Source organism: Semicossyphus pulcher, unplaced genomic scaffold (genome assembly GCF_022749685.1).
Source record: "Semicossyphus pulcher isolate SPU_LCO1_2020_fin unplaced genomic scaffold, fSemPul1.0.p SCAF_22, whole genome shotgun sequence".
Lineage (NCBI taxonomy): Eukaryota > Metazoa > Chordata > Actinopteri > Labriformes > Labridae > Semicossyphus > Semicossyphus pulcher.
Window position 1 is genome coordinate 12,562,880 of NW_027211696.1, and position 25,457 is coordinate 12,588,336.

General features: G+C 43.9%; 1 protein-coding gene across 2 annotated transcripts; it reads left to right on the plus strand.

Moving 5' to 3' along the window:
• Positions 1 to 1,535: 1,535 nt before the first annotated feature.
• Positions 1,536 to 24,635, plus strand: LOC138601745 (zinc finger and BTB domain-containing protein 7C). Of its 2 annotated transcripts, none has more exons than XM_069672903.1 (4): positions 1,536 to 1,602; positions 20,513 to 21,268; positions 21,585 to 22,258; positions 22,684 to 24,635. In XM_069672903.1, exons 2-4 carry the CDS (start codon positions 20,534 to 20,536, stop codon positions 23,303 to 23,305), a joined length of 2,031 nt encoding a protein of 676 aa, XP_069529004.1. In that variant the 5' UTR covers positions 1,536 to 1,602; positions 20,513 to 20,533; the 3' UTR covers positions 23,306 to 24,635. The 2 variants fall into 2 exon arrangements, with proteins under 2 accessions (XP_069529004.1, XP_069529003.1); XM_069672902.1 differs by lacking the exon at positions 1,536 to 1,602 and adding an exon at positions 13,948 to 14,284.
• Positions 24,636 to 25,457: the final 822 nt, after the last annotated feature.

Genomic DNA, 25,457 nt, shown 5'->3' on the forward strand with positions numbered 1-25,457 from the left:
ACACACACGTCTCTGTTCCCGCTCTACTAACTACTGTTTACACTGACTCCGTTTCGCCTCTGTTACTCCATCCGATGCCGGCTCACAGGTGGAACGACTTCGCCCCACCATTCCGCCTCCATGCGTTTACATAAAAGGGGCATAACAGAGGCCTAAATATCCCGCCTTGAACTGTTAGTGTAAAAGGGGCAACAGAGACTGAAATGTCTCGGATTAAATTAATTTTTCGGAAAATATGGTTCATGTTCCCCTCAGGATGAAGTACATGTTAAATAGACTGTACTTATACAGCCGCTTTTACACTACATGTCACATTCACCCATTCACAAACTGATGACAAAGGCCTAAGTGCCAATCTCCAATCAGATCTGCCCATTCTTACCTGATGGCTAGACCACTTTGGGAGCAATTTGGGGTTCAGTGTCTTGCCCAAGGACTCTTCAACGTGTGACTGCAGCAGTCAGGGATCGAACCGCCAACCTTCCGATTGAGAGACGGCTCCACCACTGAGCCACAATTTCCATGTAGTGCTATTTGCTGGCCAAAATTCCAATTTGAAGTTGATGGTGAACAGAATTAATTCTCTTTCAGCTCTGTTTTTGGTCTCCACCAGCTCCCGAGGGAAAATATTTTTTTTAGCAGAAAATGCATCCACATTTCCCCCATATAGATGCCTACTGTGTCTGCCTGCTGGTGCAGATCACATAGGGCACAGTAGGTTTTAAGAGTTTACTTTTGCTGCTATGAGCTTCACCATGAGCTGAACCTAGCTATAAAGGTCTCTAAAGTCTCTGCAGTCTCATCACTACAAGCAACAACTTTCACAGCTTATTTAAGAATCATTCAACCCCATGAAGTCTTTTGCTTTTCTATCACCTACAACAACCCTCAGCACCATTTACATCACTGATTACACCCTCTTATTATATTCCCATTACGCTGCATTATGGGCTTCAGAGCAGCACAATGGTTCTTACGTCTTGCCGGGTATGAGCTGGTACACTGAAACACACCCAAACACTCTCAGATACTGTCACTGGCTCTATCACACAACTCTCTCTTGCAAAGACCCACACACTGGTTCAACCGGCATTAATCTGCTACATTTACCACTTTTTTTCAGTGCAGTCAACCTGCAGATCAGCTTCAGTTTGGCTGTTTCATTGGCTGCTTTGAGTCTCTGTGATTTAGGCCTTTAAGTCTTGTTCTTTAGGCCTTTGTCCTCCAGCACCAACCCAACCATAAGTGCACCACCGAATCCAGACGAGCAAGCAGGTTTCTAGGCTTGGCCGAGTGAGTGTGAGCATGTGTGTGTGTCACTCCCCTCCCCTAAGCACAGGTGGACTTGTTTGGAACGCTGCCAAATACTTTTGGTTTAGAGGGAGGGAGGGGTGTTGGCTGAGGTTGGTGGGTGTAGCAGTTTTTTTTGTTGTGTTGTGTTTCTTAGATAACCGTTTCATGGAACGGTACCTTTTCACTCCTCCAAATCACCGACACACCTTCAGAGCAAATTTGACTCTCTATCTCGCCCCGCTCTCACTTTCACAAGTGCTGAGTTTCCTGACAGAGAGGAACTGAAATCAAAACTTCTCTCCTTTAAAGGTCAGTAACATCTAAGTGTCTTTTTCACTCTCTCCTCGCTTGCAGTTTGCTCCTCTTCTTATTCTTCGTTGTCGCATATCCTAATTAAGTCATAATGAGAGGTTCGTATTTTCTGTGTTGTGGTGAATTCTCAAAGCGTTCGAGAGCTGTCAGATTACCCACCAAGCAGCAGAATCAGACTGAAGGATGGCTGACCTTTTAGTAGAATCAGGTTCCTCTGTGCTCCCATTTCAAGCTGCAAATCGCTCAACATTTTATAATAGGACACGCAGTTAAAAAAAAAAATAAAGATATGTCCAGTTCTTCTTCTTTCCGGAAACTTTCCTGTATGTCTCATGCACCAGATGTGCACACAGTGAAAGCCTCCCCCTCATCAGCCACACAGAGAGGAGGAAACAAGTGAAAGCATGACAAAGCTGGAGCAGTTTGACAGCCTGATTATATTTTAACTTTTTACTGAAGCAGCAGCTTCTGTTATTGTGCAGAATCTAAATCTCTGTGCACGCTTAACGTTCTTAACTGGTTGTTCGATAAGATCAGTCTTCAATCACATCTCCAACTGACCTGAATACAAAACGCTGTCTGACACATTTGACGACTCTCTTCCAGGAATTCATCTTTAGAAATGCATCATTAGTTCGTGATCGATTTTTACTTCCGCTCGAGTCTGTCCTTGTGACACACGTGGTGAAGAGGTGCGACATTCATAATTATTTCACTCTTCTTGTCTGTGACCCCCCGTCAACTGTTAACCTTTAAGAGTCTTATTAAAGGGCGATAAAACACCCGATTGGAGGAAAGATCTAGCGTGCAGCTGTAATTAAAAGATTAATAATTTATCGGTATTTGCTATAATAATGGAAACCTTTTTCAGTTAGTGAGACTGACATTGCTTTGGGGCTTTAGTGGTTCGTTTCAAAGAAAAAGATGACGGCTACACTGTTATATTAACTAATTACAGTTATTCAAAAGTGATTTCCGCACGGTGTTGTGGTGCAGAAACCACATTAGAGGCAGGTTCTAACAGGCACACCGTTTGTTTCCGTTATCAAACACATGATGTGTTTCCTGCTGAGGCCTAATAACCCAAATTACTAAGCCTAATCCTGCCAGTTACAGCAGAAAATATAAGGAAAACTTGGCCTTGGTTATTGGACTATCTACATGATTAGTCATAATGATGAGATTCAAAGTTATAATAATGACAAAAAGTCTAAATTATGGATTTAAAATGGTAAATGGACTGTATAGCACTTTTCTAGTCTTGCAACTACTCAAAGCTGCTTTTACACTACATGTCACATCCACCCATTCACACACATCCACACACTGACGGCAGAGGCTGCTACCTAAAGTGCCCGACTGTCAATCAGTCGTCACATTCACACACCGTTGGCTATGCCGCCGGGAGCAATTTGGGGTTCAGTGTCTTGCCCGGGGACACTTTGACATGTAGACTGAGGGAGCTGGGGATCGAACCACCGACCCTTGCGATTGAAAGATGACCCACTCTTCCACTGAGCCACAGCCGCTGTAAAAAATATTTATAAGTCAAAATTATGGCAAAAGAGTAAATGATAAAGTAAGAAAATTATAGTTATGAGATAAAAAAAAGTCAAAATTATGGATTTAAAAGTAATAAAATATTTATATTAAGTCAAAATTATGGCAAAAGAGTAAATAATGAGGTAAAAAAATTATAGTTATGAGAAAAAAAAAAAAAATTATATTAAGACAAAATTATAGCAAGAGTAAAAAAATTACAGTTATGAGATAAAAAAATAAAATCTAAATTGTGAGATTAAAGTCTAAATAAGAAAATAAATCGTCAAAACCGTGCGATAAGAAGTCCTAATTATAAGATAAAAGTCAAAATCACAAGATAAAAGTGATGACTTAATAAACGTGTTGCTGTGAGGAAATAAAGCGTGAGAAAAATCTGCCTTTTCTTGTGAAAGCATAAAGTTGAAGTACTGTAATGATGAATGCATGAAACCATCATTAGTAATAAAGTAACAGACAGAACCGACAGCTTTGTGTTCCTGTCACGAGGGGGGTTAGGTGGGGATAAAGTGTAGTCGACGCAGACACACCTTCTCCGTCTGCCTCCATCTCTCTCCTGGATTATCTGAACTGAACCTGATCTGTGCAGCTCTTTTGTTACAGGCCTCTCTTAATGTTTAACAAACATTACCTCAGGCTGATTTCACTCACGCTTGTACTATCTCACCTATAACGTACTTTATAATGTTGAGCCAATATTTGAATAACTCTGTAGGATAATTCACCTCGTAGTTGTACTACAAAACCCCCCGTCAGGTGTGTAACTGTCCTTAAGTGAGAGTTGTGTGTGTGTAGAGTGACTGATGGTTTAGATTGATTATTATAAAATGATGCATTGTGTTCACTGCGAGGCTGACAGTGAATGAGTCCACACGCCTTCTCCCCACCTGACAGCGTGTGGGCATGCCCGTGTAACAGCGTCCACACGGGGGTACACATGATGATTTTAACCTCCTATGACACAGATGTCATCCCGTCACAGTCGTCTTTAGTCTTAAATCTGTTTTTTCTGTGCCAATCATTAAATAATCCCCCCCTAAATACCCCACATTTAGTTAAGGTTGATGTACATGTGTGTGTTTCATGTCCACAATAGCTGTTTAGCTGTTTGTGTGCTCATGCGTGCGCGTCCGCCCTCCTCCGTAGGATCGAGGTCCAGGTTTTGTGTGTGTGTGTGTGTGTGTGTGTGTGTGTGGAGTCGGGCTGGGTGAGTAAGCCGCCCCTCACAGATGAATAGAGGATGGGAGGAGGCTTGAAGAGGCAGCCGTGGGTGGGAGGCCCGGGCCCTGCCAAAAAAGCTCCTTCTGTGGGATTTGTGTACTTTTGCGTTCCTCACGAAACACAGCGAGCGCCTGGCTCCAACGACAAAGCAGCCATGGGAGGCAGGCGCTCGCACTCCCAGAGGTCGGCTCGATCGCACCCGCTCTGCTTTTCAAGATATATTCCTTCTTTCCGTTTACAATTTCTACATTTCCAACACACTCCTCTTTTTTTTTTTTTGCCTCCCTCTGTCCCTGCTGCTGCTGCTTGTCATCACTTTTCAGTATTTCTCTTTAACAGAGTGACGAAACTTGCTCGCATACTTTAACAGCTAGGTCATTTAGAAGCACATTTATTAGCTCTTAGCACCCACATTTTCAAAAAAGCACATATGTAAGTGATTTTACAGTAAATCTACATTCTTGATTTGCATATAAAGCCTGCATGTGCATCTGTATGAGGTTAGTTTAGATTAGGGGTGGGCGGTATACCGGTTTCACACCGGTGTCAAGTTCTGCCACAACATGGATTTTGCAATATTGTCAATACCCTGGTAAACACAACCGTTTTGGTGTTCGTACACGTTTTCCATAAAGTCCGTCCAATGTCACATACTGCATCTCTTTCGCAGAGCACACAGAGACCTGATGCTCTGCATGCACAGTGTGTCACTTGCCTGTAAACATGCGCGCAAAGCTGCAGCCGTCATGTCGGTGGGGATGACTGAGTCAGAAGCGCGGTTACGCGAGCCGGCTTTTCAGTGAATGTGTCCCCGTTATTAGCGGAACCTCGTCCCGGCGTTGCGGCCACATGAGCGGACCGTTCACGGAGCAGAGGTGCCGCGAAGTGTTTACTTTTAGCGGCTTCACCTGCTGAACACACAGAGTATGAGGAAGGTGACGGGAAGTAGGATGCGTGAGCAGGGACGTTGGAAGTATTTTTTGGGAGGGGGTGCTGTGTAAAACGCATCTGGTGCTTTTTCAGAGCACAATTAATTAATAGATGTATGAAGAACTTTGTGCCCCTGTAACCACTTGAAATCCTCTGACAAATAGCCTAAACTGTACACACTTTTGCTGCCCGATCCACTGACAAGTACTCTGTTATGTACTCTGCCTTTTGCCTGCAGTGACCAAAATGAGCCGTCACGTGTGCGCACGGTTTATGTAACTCAAATGCAGCATTGCACTTTTCACGTGTTGGCAAAAATACTTTCACTCCCATTAAAGGCATATTAAAAGCGTGTATTGTACGAAAAACAAACAACAGGCAACAAACTGTAAACATCTAAATCAGCCTACCGAGCCAGGATAACTGCTGCTGCCCCCACTGCTGTCGGCCGACTGGCACAGATCTGGGCGATGTGGGTGCCGGTGTCAACGTTACAGCTGAGGTTTCTGTTTGTCTCTCTCTATCAAGCAAATCAAAAATCTGCTTTTTGGACACTACTGAAGCGCTAGCCTAATCGGCCCCCACTTGCTAGCTTACCGGGTAGCATCAAAGGTTTGTGCGCGCGTCAAAAATCCAGCCACAAGCGCCATAGCAACGGACGGCCCTGACAACGGCACATTGATTGATTGATGCACATACAGACGAACACGTGTTGTAATCAGACGCGTGGTGTTTTTTGATTGGGTTAGGTAATAATGAGTGTTTTTTTGTGTGGACTCATGTTTGATTTTAAAGTGTTTTATGTGAATGTTTTTGTGTGGACCCCAGGAAGAGTAGCGATGGGGATCCAAATAAAGAATAACGTGAGACAGCACATGAAAAACGCCTATGTAAGCGCTGAAAACAAGTATATTATTATCATTACTTTAATTTTAGGTCATTTTAGTGTTCCAAATATTTGCTATGACTCTCAGACAAACAGAATTGTCGCACCCCCGGCACCCCTACTTCAAACGTCTATGTGCGTAAGTTTGGTTTCCAAACGTTACCGTCACGGGGCTGCTTACGCTGATTAAACATGCAGCTGAACACCGTCAGAAACGGTAGATGACTAGTAACCCAGCTGCAGCCCACAAGTCTATTTGTAGTGGCTGAACCAAGTGTGGTAAAAGTGGGAGGGGATTTTTGGTTAGTAAAATAGAAAATAGACATTAAAGTCGCAAATAATATTAAGTATAATAGTTGATGTGTTCCCTTACATTGACAATAAAGCAAACAGAGCTAGATCATGTTTTCGCAATATAATAGTGATACCTCCAAAAGGAAAATAAATATTGATAGATATAATTTTTAGATCATATTGGCCACCCCTGCTATAAACCTATATAAAAGAAACAAATACAGTGAAACTGCCAGAATATTAAAAAATACCGTGATACAGATTTTTAGTCACACCACCCAGCACTAGTTTAGAAGCAGATTTTAACCTTACTGCAACACACCATCAGTTACTTTTAACTTTTAATCAACCTTTCATTTTACAAACTTCTTATAATTCTGCCGCTTTTACATCATATGTGGAAATGTGTTGTTGCATTCTCCTGCAGGGTTAAAGTCATATGAGACACGTTTGTTTGTCATACACCTGAAATGTCAGTGGCAGTTGCGACTGTAATAGTTGTGAAATGAACCACCTTGTGTACAAATTGTGGGTGTTTCCTGAAAACCCATATAACAGAAAATAGGTCCCTGTCACCACTGGCAACCCACCTAACCTCAGCGCAGTGACATGTGCAAAGAGGCTTCATTCGCAATTTGGCAAAATTATCACCATGAAAGCTCTACTTTATAAAAGAGAGCTGCAAAGATGTTGCAGGAAACATCGAGTCGAATGTCATTCAGCATCAGGGAGTGTAACGGAGGTGAAGAAAAGAAGAAAGGCAGAAAAAAAGAGCACGATTTCATAATGTCTAAAAGAAAGATCTGGGTTGAATAAGTGGGTCCACCCACCTGTGTGTGAGAGGCAGCGAGAGAGAAAGCAGGGCTGGATGGCAGTTTTAGAGACATGAGTGTGTGGGTTCGGCTCGCTGGCCTGCTTATGCTATCTAATCACTGGGAGAGAAAGGAGAGCAGCGTGCCTTGATCCACCCACCCACCCCAGACAAACAGCAGTTAGCCTGCTAAGTGCTGGATGTGGTCGCCTGCAGCTCGGGGCCGTACATGCAGGAGATAAAATGTGACAGAGTCTGCAGGTAACAGACATTCAGCACAATTATGTCTCATTGTGTGCCGGGGAAAAGGAGAGACGTGTCAATCTGGAAGCTACTACGGGTCACGACTGCATGTGCAACAGCATGTGCGAGAGTGAGGGGTGTGCGAGCAAATGGGCCGTAATCCAGCAGGTTTCAGGTGGAAGTTAAACTAATGAGAGTTCATTGAAAAACCAAATTAAGCTCATTTGTTTTAACCTAAGGCGAGCCACTGAAAACACGCCGCTGATTCATTCATAAAAGCAGCACATACACTCATCAGGCAACAAGAACATTCATGTGTGCTGAAATTGTCTCTCTTTGGGATTATTTGCAGCCTTATTAACACGAGTTATGTAACTTTTATGTTTTATTTTTCTGCCTTTCTCTAAGGTCATTTTCGCTTCACCTACCTGTGTGATACCTGAGTGGGTGGGCTGAGATCGGGTCCAAAAATAGCTGACCTACGCCTCACACTTTGTGTGTTTCAGAGTGTGCATGTGGCTGAATGCGGGCCGCCACCTTGCGCATGTATGTGTGTACCTATGTGTGTGTGTGCCATGACAGGCATCTGTCTCCCCTGCCCTGCAGCCTGACTGGTTTTAATTAGGAGGTGCCAGAGTGCCCGAGGGCTCTCCTGCTGACACACACACATGCGCGCACACACACAAACATGCACACACACACACTACCTGAGGGCAGACAGAGGCTGTCCCGCCCGCCAAGGCTGGCCTCCCTCTCGTTATCACCATAAGGAGTTGTCCTCGTTCACCCCGACGACCCTCCCAACACGCAGACAAATAATCACACTGAGTGAATCAAGTGAACGCAACACAATGCTGTGATGCATTCAGGAGCAGCAACGTCGAATTGGCGTTAGGGAGGTTTGACAGATTGCACATTTTGTTTGCAGGTAGTTTTTTAAGAGTAAATTTCCACATTTAAGCGTAGACGGAAAAAAAAAAGTAGCATTAAACATAAAAATAATCATATTTGTCCTTAACACGGACAATTAAGAGTTAATACCGCACATTAGGCCACCTGTGAAACACTGTAACGCTGTCTAAATAAACTGTAACGCTGTCTAAATACGCAGCGCCTCCCTTCTGGCAGAGCTTCCAATTCTGATTAGGATGTTTGAAAAGAAGACACAACAGGAGAAAGTAAAAGCACAAACAGACAGCTCAGCAGAAAGTGAACGCCCTCACCTCACTCACCCGAATGGCATGCTCCAAGGTGAGTTCTAACGACCTGAGTGCTCTGACAGATAGGTGTGTGTCTCTGTGATTGAGCGAGCGTACAGTATGGTTACACACACACGCCTGCCTACGGTTTTTTGTGTAAGCTACACTGCGTCTCTGTGTGTGTGTGTGTGTGTCTGCGTCCTTGGACTTGCGGAGACAGGGGGTGTAGACCTGGGATGCTCTATCTCTGGACTGCGGGGGGATGATAGACTCCCTTTCCTGCTTCGCTTCCACAGCAGGCCACACCTGGTGAGAGAGGCGGCGGGGTAAAGGGCAAAAGTCGGGCTGGTTGTAGACAGACAAACTGTCTGTGCAGTTAATAATCCAGGGAGGGTAAATACTGCTATATACTTCCCTGAACATATTTTGCCATGCACACATTGCAACTATATTCTGATTGTGCTGTGTACAGTTGTTCTAGTTAAAACCAAGCAGGCATTTAAGTTGCCAGTGTGCTTCTTATAGGTGTTTGTCCAATGGTCAAACAGCTTATTAAACCTCCTCCCCCCACACCTTTCTCATGGTGAGTTGGTTGAGGCTGCGTCTGACAATTCCTGTCGTTCATGCCCACTTCATGCAGGGATGGTCCAGCTATGCGCACATGAGAAAGTACTATGAGAAAGGTTTTTTTTGCCATGCTTGAGACAAACGACTTCTGAGGCAGGGTGACATCCTTTGTCAGCACCAAAACACTGCTGAAATCAGCTTTTATGAAGCGACAGCGTGGTTAAGATTAAGGTTTGGAAAAGTTTCAGCACACTTGATTAGGTTGAGGGAAAGATCCAGTTTGGGTTCAGATGACTTCTTAGTAAAGGGTAAGGGACCTTAGTCATCATGGTTACAATAATACCCTCGAGGTCAGGGTTAAAATAAACTCTAACAGCTGTCTTCCATGTGTAAGGCCAATGTTTTACTTATCCACCCTGACCCACTACCAATGCACGCTTCATTGCTCTATGACAAGTTCCTTGACTTCCTCCTTGAGTTATTATTAGGCTCAGTGACATGAAAGTACACCTAAGTTGCACAGAAGCACTTCCTGAAACAGCTGATGCTGACGTTTCTGACGTTTCCGTCAGAACTCCTTCTTCTTCCACAGAGGTCAGACGACAAATCGTACGAACTGGTTCCTTTCACACGACTCGACTCTTAAAGTCCAGCTCCAGTCATGTTTTAAGACGTATAAAATGCTCTGAAATAATAAATTGTGTCCGATCCTAAAATCCTCCCAAGGCATCTCCTCCTTCTCGCTCATTAAAAATTCCCAAATCTGCATAGTCCCCGCCCACTATGCAAATTTATAACCGCCTGCTCCGTCGCGAAAACAAAACACGTCTCTTCCATCGTTAAGCGACAACTTGTTGAAAGTTAGCTAGCTTGAAATTTAGTCATTAGTTATAGTAACGTTAACGTTAACGTTAAGCCACTTTCCCACTGGTCAAAAAACCTGCTAACACCCGGCTTTTTTGCTGAGTGGGAAAGGTTATAATCAGCATTCAGACCCGGGTCAAATGACTCTGCAGTAGACCCGGGTAATTAACGCCTTGGCTCCGATCGGCATTGATGGAAACACAAAACCCGTGTCGACACGCTAATCTCCGCCCCTTTCCGGCGCAATGCTATGGTCGGTCGGTCGGTAACTTCTGCGACTCCCCTCAGCTACAAATTCCGCCCGTCTACGTCTGAGCAGCACTCGATCATCGCTCCAAATTTGTTGACGCCGAGTTTGATAAACAGACTGAATGAGTAATAGATACAAACATCTTCACATTTGTGACGTCAGACAATCGGCATCTATAAGCGGGTCTTCCTGGGTTTGAAAACCCGCGTCAATGTGCTAAATTTGGTGGGAAAGGCGTAAAAGTATTCAGTGGTGAGAAAAAATTACGATGGCGGTTACAGCTGGCTCGCGCATCGCAAGTGGTTGCACATAATGATATGCATGGCGTCACCCCATCCATTAACGGGATTGGCTCCTTAGGTTTGTGACATCTCAAACCTGCCAATCTGAAAACGTGTTGTTCAGCTGATGACTGCTTATGTCTTGTCGCACATGAAAAACACCACATGGAGATGTTTACAAGGTTAAACACTGGATGTTCACTGGAGCGGGAACTACCCCTTTAATGGAACTACCCTCTGCTTTGTTTTACCTGTGTACAGGATGTGTCCAACAGAAACCTTTCTTTCTGCTCTCTCTGTGCAAACAACAGCTGAAATATATAAGTTATTAACAAAACACTTACTAGCTTTGTGGGCGAAGCTGCGATGCTGACATTTTAATGCACGCTTACATCCCCGAACACTGTAAGGGGTGAATATTGTGAAGCTAACAAGAGCAATTCTAACAGATAAACGGTGCCGGCCATGAACAGTTTTTAATCCAACCTTTGTTTTCTCTCATAAACCGTCAGCTGATTACTGAATGCTAGTTCAGACTTTGATATAATAGGTAACATACTGTGCAGAATAAAAGAGAGGGGGGATCACACCAGTGATTTTGAGTTGGGACTTGTGGTTATGTCTGTGCGGAAAAGTGGTGTGTACAAAAAGCAGCCATAGGGTTTTAATGAGCTCTGTGTGATAATTATACTGTCTGGGATCAAACAATGGAGAGTTACGTAGTAGGCAGTGAAGGGGAAACCTTTCATGCAGCATTTTATAAACAGATAGTCGAGCAATGGCGAAAATTTAAGTTGACATTTTTCTTTCAGAAGTCTGTGTTTGTGATACTGAACTGTGCGCCAAGTTGAGTCCATCATCAAAGCCTCCATGATACCAACTTTACGTAACCACACTTCACACCCTCTCCCCCCCCTCCAAAGTGCCAATCTGGTGCCCTGGTTTGTGAGTCTTGCTGTGCACAGCAGGTGGCAGTAAACAGGTACGCCGAGACGCCAGACAGAAGGACAGACAGACAAAACAGATGACTCTTACTCAGCCCCTCGAATCCTTGTGACTGTTAGCAGTTGGACTGAGTGACAAGACTCTTCCACTTGTAGTCGCTTTCGCTTGCTCAGGATGAGGGGGAAGAAATCAATGCTTTGCCTACACTGTAGTGATTTTTACTTGTTTCATTTGTTTTGCTGCTTTTGTGACTTGGATTCTGAATAAAAAAAAGATGATTATTATTATTATACGACAATAAAGCACCAATCAAATTTTCTTTGCTTGTAGGACAATAAACACATTTCTAGCTTGCATACAATTTATATCACTTCTGCAAGCATAATCAAATGCAGCTCCGCCTTTTAGCTATGCTTTACTGTGTGCACATTGCAGCGTTCACCTTAACAATAATCTGCAGAACAAATCGGTGTATTTAACGCATTGCATATCTGCACCATTAGACCCCACGGTTTGTGTCAATCACAGCGTTTGACAGCCTGCAGCACAACCTCCTGCAGTTTTACAGACTTTAGCACAAAGCCGCTCACACAGGTACCACTTACACTGTGCTGCTGCTGCTGCTGCTGCTGCGCCGGCAGCGTGTTGAGAATAGATAGCCAATCTTATAGGATGGCAAATGTTGTTTTTCTGGCCGTCTGGCTGGCCTGCTAGCAGTTAGTGGCTAACCCTGTTTATATATATGAGATGCCAATGTGAGACGGCCTCAGCTCTCACCCTGTACAAAACAGTGTAAACCCACAGGGCATGGGCTGCGGTTTGCTTTGGTCCATGTTTCCCCCCCTGGGGGGAAGTGGGCATAACAGTCTGATGTACACTCTGATGTCGACTTGTTTGTGGAGGTTAACTCGGCGCAGTTTGAGTGCTTTCACTGTGAGATTGTCGGCTGTGACTTATGGACGGTTAGGAATACTTTAGTGGATTTAAAGGTCCAGTAACCACTAAGAAAACAATAACCGACTGCTTGTTCTACCTTTAAAAAAACAGATCGGATTTCTTTTAAATCGTGCGTTTGATTATTAAATATAGTTTTATTATCTGTACCACAACTTCTGCTCTGTTTTTAGCTCAGTCTGGAAAAAAGTAGTCCCAAAATAAAGGCGTTAAAGTCGTTTCCAAACTTGATTAGTATAACAAAGGGCGTGGTTTAATTATGTCATACAGGAAGGCCCAATGGCTGTTTCAGCTGTGAATGTGCTATGTCATAACATTTGGCCTGTCTGGGTCTGTCATAAACACACACACTTGAGGAAGCAGTATTATGTGTAGACCCTTCTCTTGTTCTCTCTTTCTTCAAACGCCTCCCCAGAGAAGAGGTAAACAGGCTTCCTCTTTTTATACTGACGATTAAGGCTCATTTCTCCACCTCCCTTCGCCTCCTCCTCCCCGGAGGTGGCGGCTCGCTCGCCGACAGTTGCCCTGCTTTGGCGCTTCTCTGACTCAAAACGGGAGTCTGACATTGGCCTTCTGCTCCCCTCAACCTGCTTTTTTGAAACCTCTGAAAAAGTTTCATCGAAAAGAAAATAAGTCTGCACCACGTCGTTTCTTTTTCAGCATTTGTGGTTTCATTCTGTCTGAGATACAGTCAGCTGTTAAGTAACATTTCCGTTTAAAATTGGCACCGGTGACTGAAAGTGTGTGCTGATGTTTTTCAGTAATTAGTCTGTGTCAGGGAGTTTTTACCGGGGCTACACTTGCCTGGTTTTCATAGGTCTCGTAGTTAAATGTTTATTGTAGCGTTTACTTTACTGTGCAAAGGAATGGCAGGGCTCCATGAGATAGGTGTAAAACTGAAACTAACTTTCAGTTGTGTTCTGTTTTAGTCTCGTCTGCTCTTTATCTCAGCTTGAGACCAACCAACAGAGGTGCACAAAATTCTTTCCCAACTTTTCTCTCTCTCCCTCCCGTCCTTTTTTTTTTTTTTAACCCTCCCTCAGTCTCCCCAAACAACCCCTTGGAGTTCCTTTCCCCCGGTCCCTTTCTACCAAAATCCACTCAAACACAACTAAAAATTCATTTTGTCTGACCTAAATCAGAGGGTGTCTGCGCCATGGGCTTATTACACAGTGCGCTTAAACTTGTGTTGTGGAGGAGGATGGGGTATTATTATCTTCCAGCTACCCACCCTGCTATAAAAACTAGTGGTGCGACATCTCCACAGCGCAGTGCTGCTGCCCTCCCTCCCTTCCTCTCGCTCGCTCACTCGTCCTACATGAGCCACACACAACAGTGAGCCTGACTCTTAACTCCACACTCGGCTGCACAGACAGACCCAAGAATCACTCTGCTCTGCTGCGCTGCTCCTGCTCTCCTCCATTGGATATTCCTCCCTGGGTGTCTTTTATTTAATTTTTTAATTTTTGTGAATGGGCATCCGTGGCCGGTGTGGGGAGCTTGTGAATGGACTGACTGCCCCGGCTGACTGATTGACAGATTGGCAGCGAGAGAGAGAGAGGCAGCTGTGTTTCAATTAGAAAGGGCAATGCTGAGAGGTCAAGCGAGGAGCAACGGAGCCTCTCGGTAGTCTGGAAATACAAAAGACACGTGAGGCGAATCGAGAAGCTGAAGGTACGGTAGGTGATGCTGCTGAAAGCTGAGGAATGCCCGGGAACGTATCAAGACATGTGTGATTTGATGTGGGTGCCAGAGTTTTAGAGCGAGCACATGGGTGTGTGTGTCTGTGCGTATATGTTCTTCATAATTTGTCTTTGTTACAGTGCTTGTGTGTGTGAACAAGCTTGCACTTGTGCGCTTTGTTACAGTGTGCACACGTGCATCGCTTAGTGTTTATATGAGCGTCGTAGCCAACTCATAAAGGCCTGACAAGGTGCAAACAGGTCAATAAAGTCACTTAAAGACTCTTGTAATTATTACGCCTGTCGTGTAAATATTGTGCTATAAAGTTCTTTAAATAGCAGGTGCATTTATAGCGTCACAGCACGACTTGGAAATGTCAAACATAGTAGTTTTAGTGGACCTAAGTATGTGTTTTGTCTCCAACGGTAATTACACATTTCAGTTTTAGGTATTCCGTATCGACGCGACATTCTCCTTTAAATCCAGAATAAATACGCAGGTAAAAAGTCATAAGTTAAAGGGGATGTTTGTGAGAGAGGACAAAATAAAAACATGTTATGGATTTGAGCTTGAGCTGTAAATTACTGTTTTCAACAGGCTTGTTGTCAGCCAGCTTATACGCCTCTTACCTCATGTAGTTACTAAATGCACTGACCGGTAATGCCATTAAAATGTTTACCAGCTGCTGTTTATCATTCAGATATTAGGATCTGTTAAGACTTAAATTATAAGCAGATAAAAACATTCAAATGTTGGTGTAAGTGTGAGAAGTAACTAGCACATAAAAATGTAAAGTAAGAGCCTATTTTATGTCGTATTGTGTTCCTTAAAAGAGTACATAAAGTTTAACACCTACATGTAGTTAACGCCTACTCGACACAAACTGTGACAGGAAATTTACTGCAATCAATGTCAATCAAATGACGTGCTTAATCACAGAACGTTACAGCGATTACATCTCGTTAGCTGCAGGCTGTTTTTAACCTACACCTGCTCTCGCTTACTAAAGACTATTATTATTTCAATATGTTGCTTTAATGTTTCCTGAATGTCTTTAAGTGACCTGATTTTGAATCTCATAAAAAAATACAAATAAAACGGAATACAGTTTTAATCAAGGCTAAATTAGAAATCTGCAACAAGGAGTCCATTATTTATTAATATCGTACCATTCTGGGGGTCTTTATTCAGAGCAAACAAAGAGGCAGAGAAACTTAAGGTGATGTAGAATACAAAATAATCTGTTCTTTGTTTCACGGCCAATACAGCCTTAATAATCAGTGGACCCAATATTCAGCAGTGAACCGTAAACTTTGTTTACTTTGGGGGTGAGAGAGATAATGGTGTGTAGCTGTGGGCCCCCCTGAAGGCTCCAGAGGAGACACTTCAGGCTCTTTAAGGGGCCGGGTGAGTTCAACCGGCCTCTCGATCCCATAAGACCGAGCCTAGTGTTCACTTTCACTTTATTTTTTCAGTTTATTGCACTTCTAATAATACAAATGTAGTATTTATTAAAGGCATACATTGTTTATTGTTTGCTGAGATACAAATTAAATAACATAATTTATTTATTTGTACGCTTACGCTTAAGAAAAATCTACTTTAAAGTGAAGTTGCTCGATTTTGTTGAACTTTTTGGGCAATTTTCCACCAAAAATATAAAAATGTAAGTCCTAGAATTTAAAATGTATAAGACAGAACGATAATTTTCTTTAACAACTTTTGATTTATAATCGATGAAACGTGGAATAAATGTGCAACAAACTAACTGCAAAAAGTTTCATGCAATCAATTTGTTTCAAGCCAAACTTGTGCAGTTAAATGCTCAAATTGTGCCCTCACATTTCGTCATTATCTTAAAGATAAACGCACAACCCATGTTGTATAATTGGCAATATATATTCGGTTCACCTGCTCAAGTTGACAGCAATTAAAATGGGATTTAAAATGTGTCCCTTTGTGGCCTTTAGGCTGCAGGAAACTGTCATTTTAAACTCCGACCGAGGAACAGGTGCACCGGTGTTTCACTGGTGATAATGGACTACCTTACACATCAGGTCAAATGAATGTCCTCTCCTAATAAGGGGGGAGAATTTTGGCTGTCAATACCATCACTTATTGGCTGTGCAATTGTCTGTGTGTGACAGTTGTTTAGCAGGTGTTTGCTGTGGGCACTTGGTGACAGGAGTAAACTTTGGGCTGCTGCTGATTTAGCAGGTGGGTCAGGTGGATGCGCCGGCCTGACAGGGATAAACTGGGCTTTGGGTGTTGTAGCTTAGAGGCCAAATGAGTGTCTGCCCCGTGACGAGGGTTGAGATGGACATTAGCTGCTGATTTGTGGCCTGAGCGGTCAGGGCTGGGGACGAGTTAGCCGCTCGCTCTACCCTGGGCGTAATGATGATGCTGCTGCTACAGGGGAGGGTGGGGGGGGGCGGGGGGAGGAGAATGATTAGGAGGAGGAGGAGGAGGTGGTGTTGGTGGTGGTGGTCAGAGCCCGGAAAGCAGATGAAGTTCTTGGGAGAAAGAGGACAGTGAATGGAGGTGACACATAATTTGGGGTGGGAGTGCTGAGTTGAAAGTGTTAGTGACTAAGTGAGGCATGAGAGGAGACGTGGCCGAAACAAGCAGAGAGGCACGACTGTTTATTGGAGGTCAGTTTAATAATTGAGTGGAGCTGTTTATGAACCGTTTCAGGCCTTTGAACCGATTTTAATCAACCAATTTTTATTTATATAGCGCCAAATCACAACAAAAGTTATCTCATGACTCTTTTCAGCAGTTCTAGACTGGTTTGTTTGTTGTATTATGAACAGAGACGCAACTTTAATCCACCTTGAGCAAGCACTTGGCAACAGTGGAAAGGAAAAACTTTAACAGGCAGAAACCTCGAGACGACCCAGACTCATTGGTGGACGGCCATCTGTCGCAAACGGCTAAAACATGAGATTCAATACGTATCGTTTCAAAAATCCTGTCACCTGCAGAAGTAAGGGCAGGTTGAATAGTTTATCCAGTCTGGAAAAAAAGTTGTCCTTCCATGACTCCACCAGAAGAGTCAGCTGGATAAAGAGCCGAATGACTTACACGGTAATTATCTGAGGCCTTTCACAAGCCGTCCCCACCCTGGCTGCTCCGATGGGTGGAGGGGGGGTATGAATGTGTGTGTAAAGGGTTAAGGCTGTTTGGCTGATGAAATGTCGCTCCAGGACCTTGTGGTGGGAAAGCTGTGCCCTCCTCCCCTCCCTGTCTATGTGGCACATCCTCCTCAGATCCTCTCCACATTGTAATTAGGGGCCGGCCGCTAAGAGCTAGCGTTAGCTGGTGGCGGGCAAACAGTGGGAACGGAGGGGAGTGGTGCTCGCTGGGGCACCAGGCGAACAAACAGCAACAGCAGCACGTGTCCCATAGTTCCAGGAGTGGGTGGGATGGATCGAGAGCAAACGAATGACAGCGGGTTGGCCAAGCCCTCCCAGTCTGACTCTTTTTCTCTCCCTCTTATCCACTCTGTGTTGTTCCAAGCTCTGCACTATTGTTTGCCTTGGCAGGCTGTCACAGGGAGGGGCCCCTCCGCTGGTGTTTGTGCAACCTGTTAGGGAACTTTTAGGGCCATCTGATCTCCCTCGCTCTCTCTATCGCTGGAGATTCTCTCACCTTTTACCCAGGCTTTTTCCTTTGTGGATGATGTACACGTGGTGTGATATAAAATAGAAAACGGATGTAAATCTGTGTTTGTAGAGGAAGCATTAATCTGCAGAGGATACAGCAGAATGAAAGAAATCCGTTTTTATGTTCCGTGCGCCAGAACGAGCTCTGTGATATAATCTCTTTTAATTTGAAAATGTATTATTTCTGTTGTAAACGCATCGTGTCGTCACCTGGCCCGGCCTCTGCAACTTTCCCCGTCGCTCTTTTGTTCCAGCTCTACTCTCGAGGTAGTTCGAGGTACTTCAGCATGGTGTGCCTGTGGGCCTATATCTTATACCATCCCCCCATCTATAGACATTTTAATTATGTCCACACTGTATCAATGGCATGAACATAGCAACAGTTTCCTAGCAACAACATCGACATGAATAAACTACATGTACGATTGGTTTCCAAGTTGTATACCTGCCGTTGAACTATGGGATTTTCGGTTATATCGTTTTTTTTTTCCTCCTCCTCTGGTGCTATCACTGCAGCACGGGGGGAAAAAAGTCAGACACTTTGTGTGTGCGTGTGCGAGTCTGTGTGGTTTCAGCCCTGGCCCGTTTAGAGCCAGTCAACAATGCAGCTGCGGTGAGCGGTCCCGCTTCAAAGTATTTATCTACACATGCCTTCGGTGACCACCAAGTGTGGACGTCTAAGTTTAAGCTCTATTCATAGATGTGAATGAATGAGCAGCCTGCCAGAGGAAGTTTTATCACTGTAACTGTAAACAGCAGCGCAGTGAATCAACAGGTAGGAACTCAGGAAGGAAGAATTCAAGTAAAAGAGCAAAAGAGGAAATACCTGCTGAATCGAGCTCAGAGTAACTGTGCAGTAAATCAAATGAGCGTGGCTGCAAAGTAAGCACTTAGACAGGATACAGTATCTAGAGAGCGATCTGACCTGTTTTGCCGTTCTCTTCATTTCTCACCACATCCCAATCACTCACTGTATTGTTCAGACGAGGGTATCAGCTTGCTTCGTGCTCGTATCTGTTGAGACAGACAACAGACATGGACGTAACACACGCACACACACACTCTCGCATGCTAATCATCAAAACTCATTACGTGTCAAACAGGAAAAAAGTCAACTCTGCTTCATGTCTTATCAAGATGATGGGTTTCCCGAGCTCACACAGTTGCAACACATTCCTACATGAAATCGTGATTGCACAGTCAAGGATAAATATTACCCGATGTGATGCTCCAAATGAGACATGCTGTATTTACCACTTGTTGCCTTTGCTGCACAGATGGCACACAAACAAGCATGCCTACAGTATATTTTAATAAAGCTAGACTGTCACTCAGCGTGGAAACTACATCGGCTTTGGTTAGGAGCCTACGTCTATTCAAATATCCACACCCTACTGGAAAAAAATATTGCAAGTTATGTGCAGCGTGAATCAGTGTTTGAGGTGCTTTTATTATTTGCTTTAACATGCCCTCTTTGCACTCTCGTTGGCACTTCCTGCTTCATTCGTGGCTATAACAACTTTATGATACAGTCTTTGTTTGCTGAGGGAGACGGAGAATTGTTTTCTGCTATTTTGCATGAATTACTGAGACCACAAATCATTTGAGGACATGTTAGAATTAATCGTAGTTTAAAAAAAAACCCAGATTGTACCCTTGTGACATATCTGCCTGTTAATGAGTTGGTGAAGCTTTATTTATTTAGGAGGTCTCATTAGGATCAAAATCTCTGAGACCAAATTGTAAAACATGAACCAAAATTTAAAAGTTGTATTATTAAGTAAAATATATTAATAGTAATTTATAGCAGCCTGTTTGTGTGTGTGTGTGTGTGTGTGTGTGTGTGTGTAGCAAAATAGCAAAGAGATAAGTCACTAATTTTTTGGGGGGGATCTAGAAACAGTAGGAATTTTGGTTCTCATGTGACAAGCTGGATATTTTTTCATCCAGACAGATAAACGGTGTTCAAGTATTCTCAAAATACATGTGAAACTGTTTCCTCCTCAACAGGGCTCCGCTTCTTGACTCACACATTAGACATCCAACGATCAAAACTGCAGTTGCGTTGTCCTCATTTGACAGATGTATTGCCACATAACAGAAGTCTTAAATTATCTGACACGAGGTCAAAAGACTGTGTCGATGCCCCGTGCACTTCCACACATCTCACACGTTTGCTCAAACAAAAGAAAACGGACACTCAGTCCCACCCCCTCCTGCCATCGACAGCAGCTGATCACAACAAAAACAATTGTTCAGAATAATTTTTTAGAAACGATTCATTACAAAAACAAAGGATTGACGTCACCCTGGTGAATACTTCAATTGTAAATATAATTTGTAAACACAAAATGGCTCTAACAGGGTTTCTCGAAAGTGAAGCATGAATTTATCGCTGGGAACAAGCGCTGCGTAGCTCTTCCTTAAACGCCAGGACGTAACATAAGACACAAACCACTAGAGACAATAAAAATAAAATTACAAATGAGGATTAATGAGGCACAATTTTCTTTATGTATCACTAAAAAGCTCATTTTTTCTGTCTCCTATCTAGGAAACCATCAGAAAGAGGAGAATGGTTCATCACAGAGAGGAGGACCTCATCGGGATCCCCTTCCCCAATCACAGCAGCGATGTCCTCTGCAGCCTCAACGAGCAGCGCCGTGACGGCCTGCTCTGCGATGTCATCCTCATCGTCCGCGACCAGGAGTACCGCACTCACCGCTCCGTCCTGGCCGCCTGCAGCCAGTACTTCAAGAAGCTCTTCACAGTGGCCACCACGGAGGGCGGGGACCACCATCACGCGGCCGCCGTGTACGAAATCGACTTTGTGGCTCCGGAGCCCCTCACCGCCATCCTGGAGTTCGCCTACACCTCCACTCTGACCGTAACGGCGTCCAACGTCAAAGAGATCCTGAACGCAGCTCAGATGCTTGAGATCCCCTGCATCATCAACGTCTGCCTGGAGATCATGGACAGCGGGGGTGGAGGCAGCGGAGAAGGCGGAGGAGGGAGGATGGAGGAGGGAGAGGAGGATGAAGAGGAAGAGGAGGATGCGGAGGAAGATGAGGAGGAAGAAGAAGAGGAGGAGGATGAAGAGGAGGACTTAGGTTCAAGGAAGGACGAGCAGGAGGAGGAGGAGGATAACGTGAGCGAGAGGTCGCTGCAGTCGTCGGAGAGCAGGGGGGAGCAGACGCCTCTGGGGAGGGAGGACTCGTCGCCTCCTGGCACCTCCCAGTTCCACCACCGGCAGTTTGACCTGAGAGAGTCGTCCCAGTCGCAGTCTCCTGACACCATGAGAGGAAAACAGGTACATTTCAACTCTCATTGACTGCCACTGTGACATGAGCCAGTGATTTGTTAACTGGCATTTTGAAGCCTCAAGTTAGGCGACCAAACTCCTAATTTTGCATAACTTTAAGGCTTAGTATAATTTAACGGGTGAGTTATTGAAAAATTCACCACTGACTGTGTTTTGAAACCAACCTCAAGCGACCTCTCAAGGAACTGCAGTTTTTGGCACTTCTACTTTGGCTTCATTTCTCAATCCCAGAAGTTTCTGCTTGGTATATCTCAAGAAAATCAGACTTTGAATGAATTGCTGATGATGCTGTCTTGTGTTGCAGGAGAGCATGGAGAGTCGTGCTTTGAAGGACTTTTCCATCGAGTCCCTCCTCCAGGAGGGGCTGTATCCCCGCATGTCAACACTGGACAGGAGGGCCAACTTCTCCCCTCTACTCCCAGGCTTCTACCCTTCTATGTGGGCCACAGAGTTCCCAGCCTTCCCCAAGCAGCTCCTGGACCCAAACCACCACCAGCACCCTCACGCAGGATCCTCACCGCAAACCAGGCTCCCTCACGCCTTCCCCACTTCTGCACCGCTTGAGGCCTCCAGGCCTCTCGATCTAGCTGTGAAAAGAGAGATCATAAAGGAGGAGATGAAGGAGGAAGTCCCCCTCAGTCTGATACACGGTAACTTCCTGAAGGAGTTTGTCGGCTCAGGCCTGAGCAGCACCATGAATGCTGGGTCGGTGCCGTCAGAAGGTCAGGCTCTGGCGCCGATAAAAGATGAAGCCGACTTTAGGTCCTACCTGAGTTTCCTGAGCTCCGCGTCCCAACTAGGGGCCCTGTTCCCTCCCTGGCAGATGGAGGAGGAGAGGAAGATGAAGCCCAAAGCATCGCAGCAGTGTCCAATCTGCAACAAAGTCATCCAAGGGGCGGGGAAACTGCCTCGACACATGAGGACGCATACGGGGGAGAAACCGTACATGTGCACAATCTGTGAAGTGCGATTCACCAGGTATGTGAGGCAGCACTTCCTAAAACATCATTGTTTCTTAATCATAAGTTTTGAAAGCCACATAGAGACCCTAACGTTCCTTTTTGTTTTGACTACAAAGCACTTGGTTCTGTAAAAGAGCAGGGTTAACGGAAAAGTACCCCATACTCTTTCGACTGCGGTTAATCTGTTTTTACCAGATCTGAATATCAAAGAGCTGAAAGTGGAAAGCCCCCTCTGTTAGTTGCTTTGCATTAGAGATATCTCACTCACTGACTTCCTCCTTCTTTGGCACATTTTCCACCTGTTATTTAGAGACTTTGCTGGCTTTCACTTGTAGAACACAAGATATAAAAGACAAGAGAGATGCAGTGTCGTGTTTCATGTGTTAACCTTTCCACCCACAAAGTAATGTGTGAAAACATGTGGTTTTGTTCTTTTCTCAGACAAGACAAACTGAAGATCCACATGAGGAAGCACACAGGTGAGCGCCCTTACATCTGCCTCCACTGCAACTCCAAGTTTGTCCACAACTACGACCTGAAGAACCACCTGCGTATCCACACGGGAGTCCGTCCGTACCAATGCGAGCACTGCTACAAAAGTTTCACACGGTCCGACCACCTACATCGACACATCAAGAGGCAGAGCTGCCGCATCTCACGCCCCCGACGGGGACGAAAACCAGCTGCATGGCGAGCCACACCCACCAGCAACTTCCTGTGCCCCCCAACTGCTGCCAACAACAGGTTTGAGGAGAACGGGTTAAGCCCTGCATACCAGGGAGTGAAGAGTCACGGACTTGGGGAGATGCTCGGTCTCGGAAGCAGGGGTCTGGGATTTAAGAGTGGGGACGGTGCGAGCAGGGAGAGCAGGGAGGAGCAGCGAGCAGAGGGGAAGCACGTCGCGGAGGAGGAGAAGGCAGGCGCAGGGAGGCAGAGGGGAGTGTTTGCCTTTGCCCTGGCTGGAGAAGAAGTGCTTACCCACTCTCCATTTTACACCGCGACCCCTGACCCCTGGACCATGAGACTGGAGCGTGCTCCACCCATTCCTGAGCCGGCCAAATGAACCGCGGTGTGCAGAAAGGAAACAAAAGGGACTAGAAAGAGAGTCTCTTTAATCTGTTCTGCTCCAGGACGCTAAAGCACCTTTTTAACAGTGAAAGAGATCAATGAACCTTTTGAAGCCTGCTGATGTGGCAGCATTAAAACAGACTTTTATTTTATTATTGTTAAACAAAGTCGAATTAAATCATTTAAATAATTTCACAGATGTCATGTTGAATAATTGTTTCAATCCTGTGGATGTTTACAAATATTTTCATAGCATTTAAGAAGAGGCAAACAGTTTGACACTGCTACAGAGGAAAACCTTTGGGAATGCTGTTAAATACATTATTTGCATTATTTAGGTTGTATAAAATGCTTTTAACTCAAAGACTACATAGTTCCAAATTTCATTTAAAGCACGATGAGACAAGGCTTTTATATTGAAAAGTATTCATATGCAAGAACATTTTATTCTACACCGAGAGCATTACCTTTTGTAATTGTTACAATGTGAAATTAGTGACTCTGATGAATGTAAAACAAATTATTTCATGTCCAAAAACGACTTTATTGCAGAAAAAATATTTCAGTTTCAGAATTGAAGGAAATTGGCATCAACATAATGAAAAATTGATTTAATATCTAAATATCTAAATGAATAAATAAGTAAGTAAGCCTTAAAATTCATCACATTTTATTTTGGATATTTGTGTTAATAAACAAACTAATTACAATAATAATTGTTTACTACAGCAGGTCATAGTCTGGCACATGTCCTGCATGTACGTTTGATTCTAATGTGTTTATTTAATAATATTCCAAAACAAGGAGAACAAACTGAAAGTTTAATAAATCAAAACATTTGACGTGTTTTTATCCTCCTCTGCCTTGTTCTGATTTAAGCTCCTCGTCTGCACTATTGTACATAAACTTTTTGGCCATGGTGGTGTTCATTACGGTTGCGTTGCTGACAATGTAAAACAAAAAGTTATAAATATATATATATATATATTGCTCCTAAAAGACTTTGAGGCATCCATCCAAAGATGTGTACTTTGATATTTGACAGACTTGAATAAGACTTTGTTTTAATGTTTATCAATATGTCTTCAGAGGATGTATATTTCTGGCTAATCAACTGCCGCTTTAGCTACACAGTATGCTCGTGTTTTTTTCTGCTGCAACAAATCAAGTGGGCTTCTGCCCCGTTTTTTTCATAATGTTCATCTCTGATTTGTGTACAAAGAAGTTAAAAAATGATTTGAATTGAAATGGGAAAGTATTTTCTTGCTATTTATGCGTATTTAAATGAATGAGCCTTGGCTATATTTTGCAAATCTGTTTTATAAAGACACTAAATGTTGAACATTGCTCTTGTTGGGAGTATTATTATTTTGGTGGCCTGTGTGTGTATGTGTGTGTGTGTATGCCTATTCTTATCTTGCTGCCTTTGCGAGGACCAGTGTGAGATTTAGACCTTGACCGTGAGTACACTTTTGGAAAGTGAGGACATTTCTGATGGTTTTCACGTCTTTAAAGCACTACTTGAGGTAACGACCTGGTTTTAAGGCCAAGGTTAGGGATGAGGTTAGGCTGTGATTGTCAGGGCTCGGAACAAGGAAATACACTGTCAGTAAGGAAAGAATATGAGGATTAGACATGAAAAGCTTTAGTTTGGCTGAATAACCCCACGAAATATATCATCCAACAACTAATTTTTGTTGGTATTAATTGGTGACCAAAAAGTTTATAGTTAATCACTCTTAAAGCGGTGCTATATTGAACCAAATAGGGGAATTTGTTTTGCCTTTATTGGACATGGTAGTTGAAGATAGACAGGAAATGTTTGGAGAAGCGAGTGGGGGACGACATGCACAAAATGACCGGCAGACCGGGAGTCGAAACTTGCGATTAGTGCGTCGAGGACTGTAGCCTCTGTACAAGGGGTGTCTGCTCTACCACCTGAGCTAAACCAGCGCCCCAAAGTGGGGTCATTTTGATCAGGTTTTCTTTCTGAATGTTATGTTTCAAAATAAAAAAAAGAAACTTCTGCAAAGTGATTTAGTGGTAAATTAAATTGCAGGTAATAGTACTCACCCCCCCGCAAACAGATTTTGTCTACGGTCACATAAATCTAACATTCCTTTTATCTCCACTCCTATTATCTTTGT

Excerpts from the sequence above, each read along its gene's own strand:
- LOC138601745 (XM_069672903.1), top strand. The coding sequence starts at position 20,534 with ATGGTTCATCACAGAGAGGAGGACCTCATCGGGATCCCCTTCCCCAAT. Across the intron at positions 21,269-21,584 it reads ACACCATGAGAGGAAAACAG|GAGAGCATGGAGAGTCGTGC; the intron begins GTACATTTCAAC and ends CTTGTGTTGCAG. Across the intron at positions 22,259-22,683 it reads TGTGAAGTGCGATTCACCAG|ACAAGACAAACTGAAGATCC; the intron begins GTATGTGAGGCA and ends TTCTTTTCTCAG.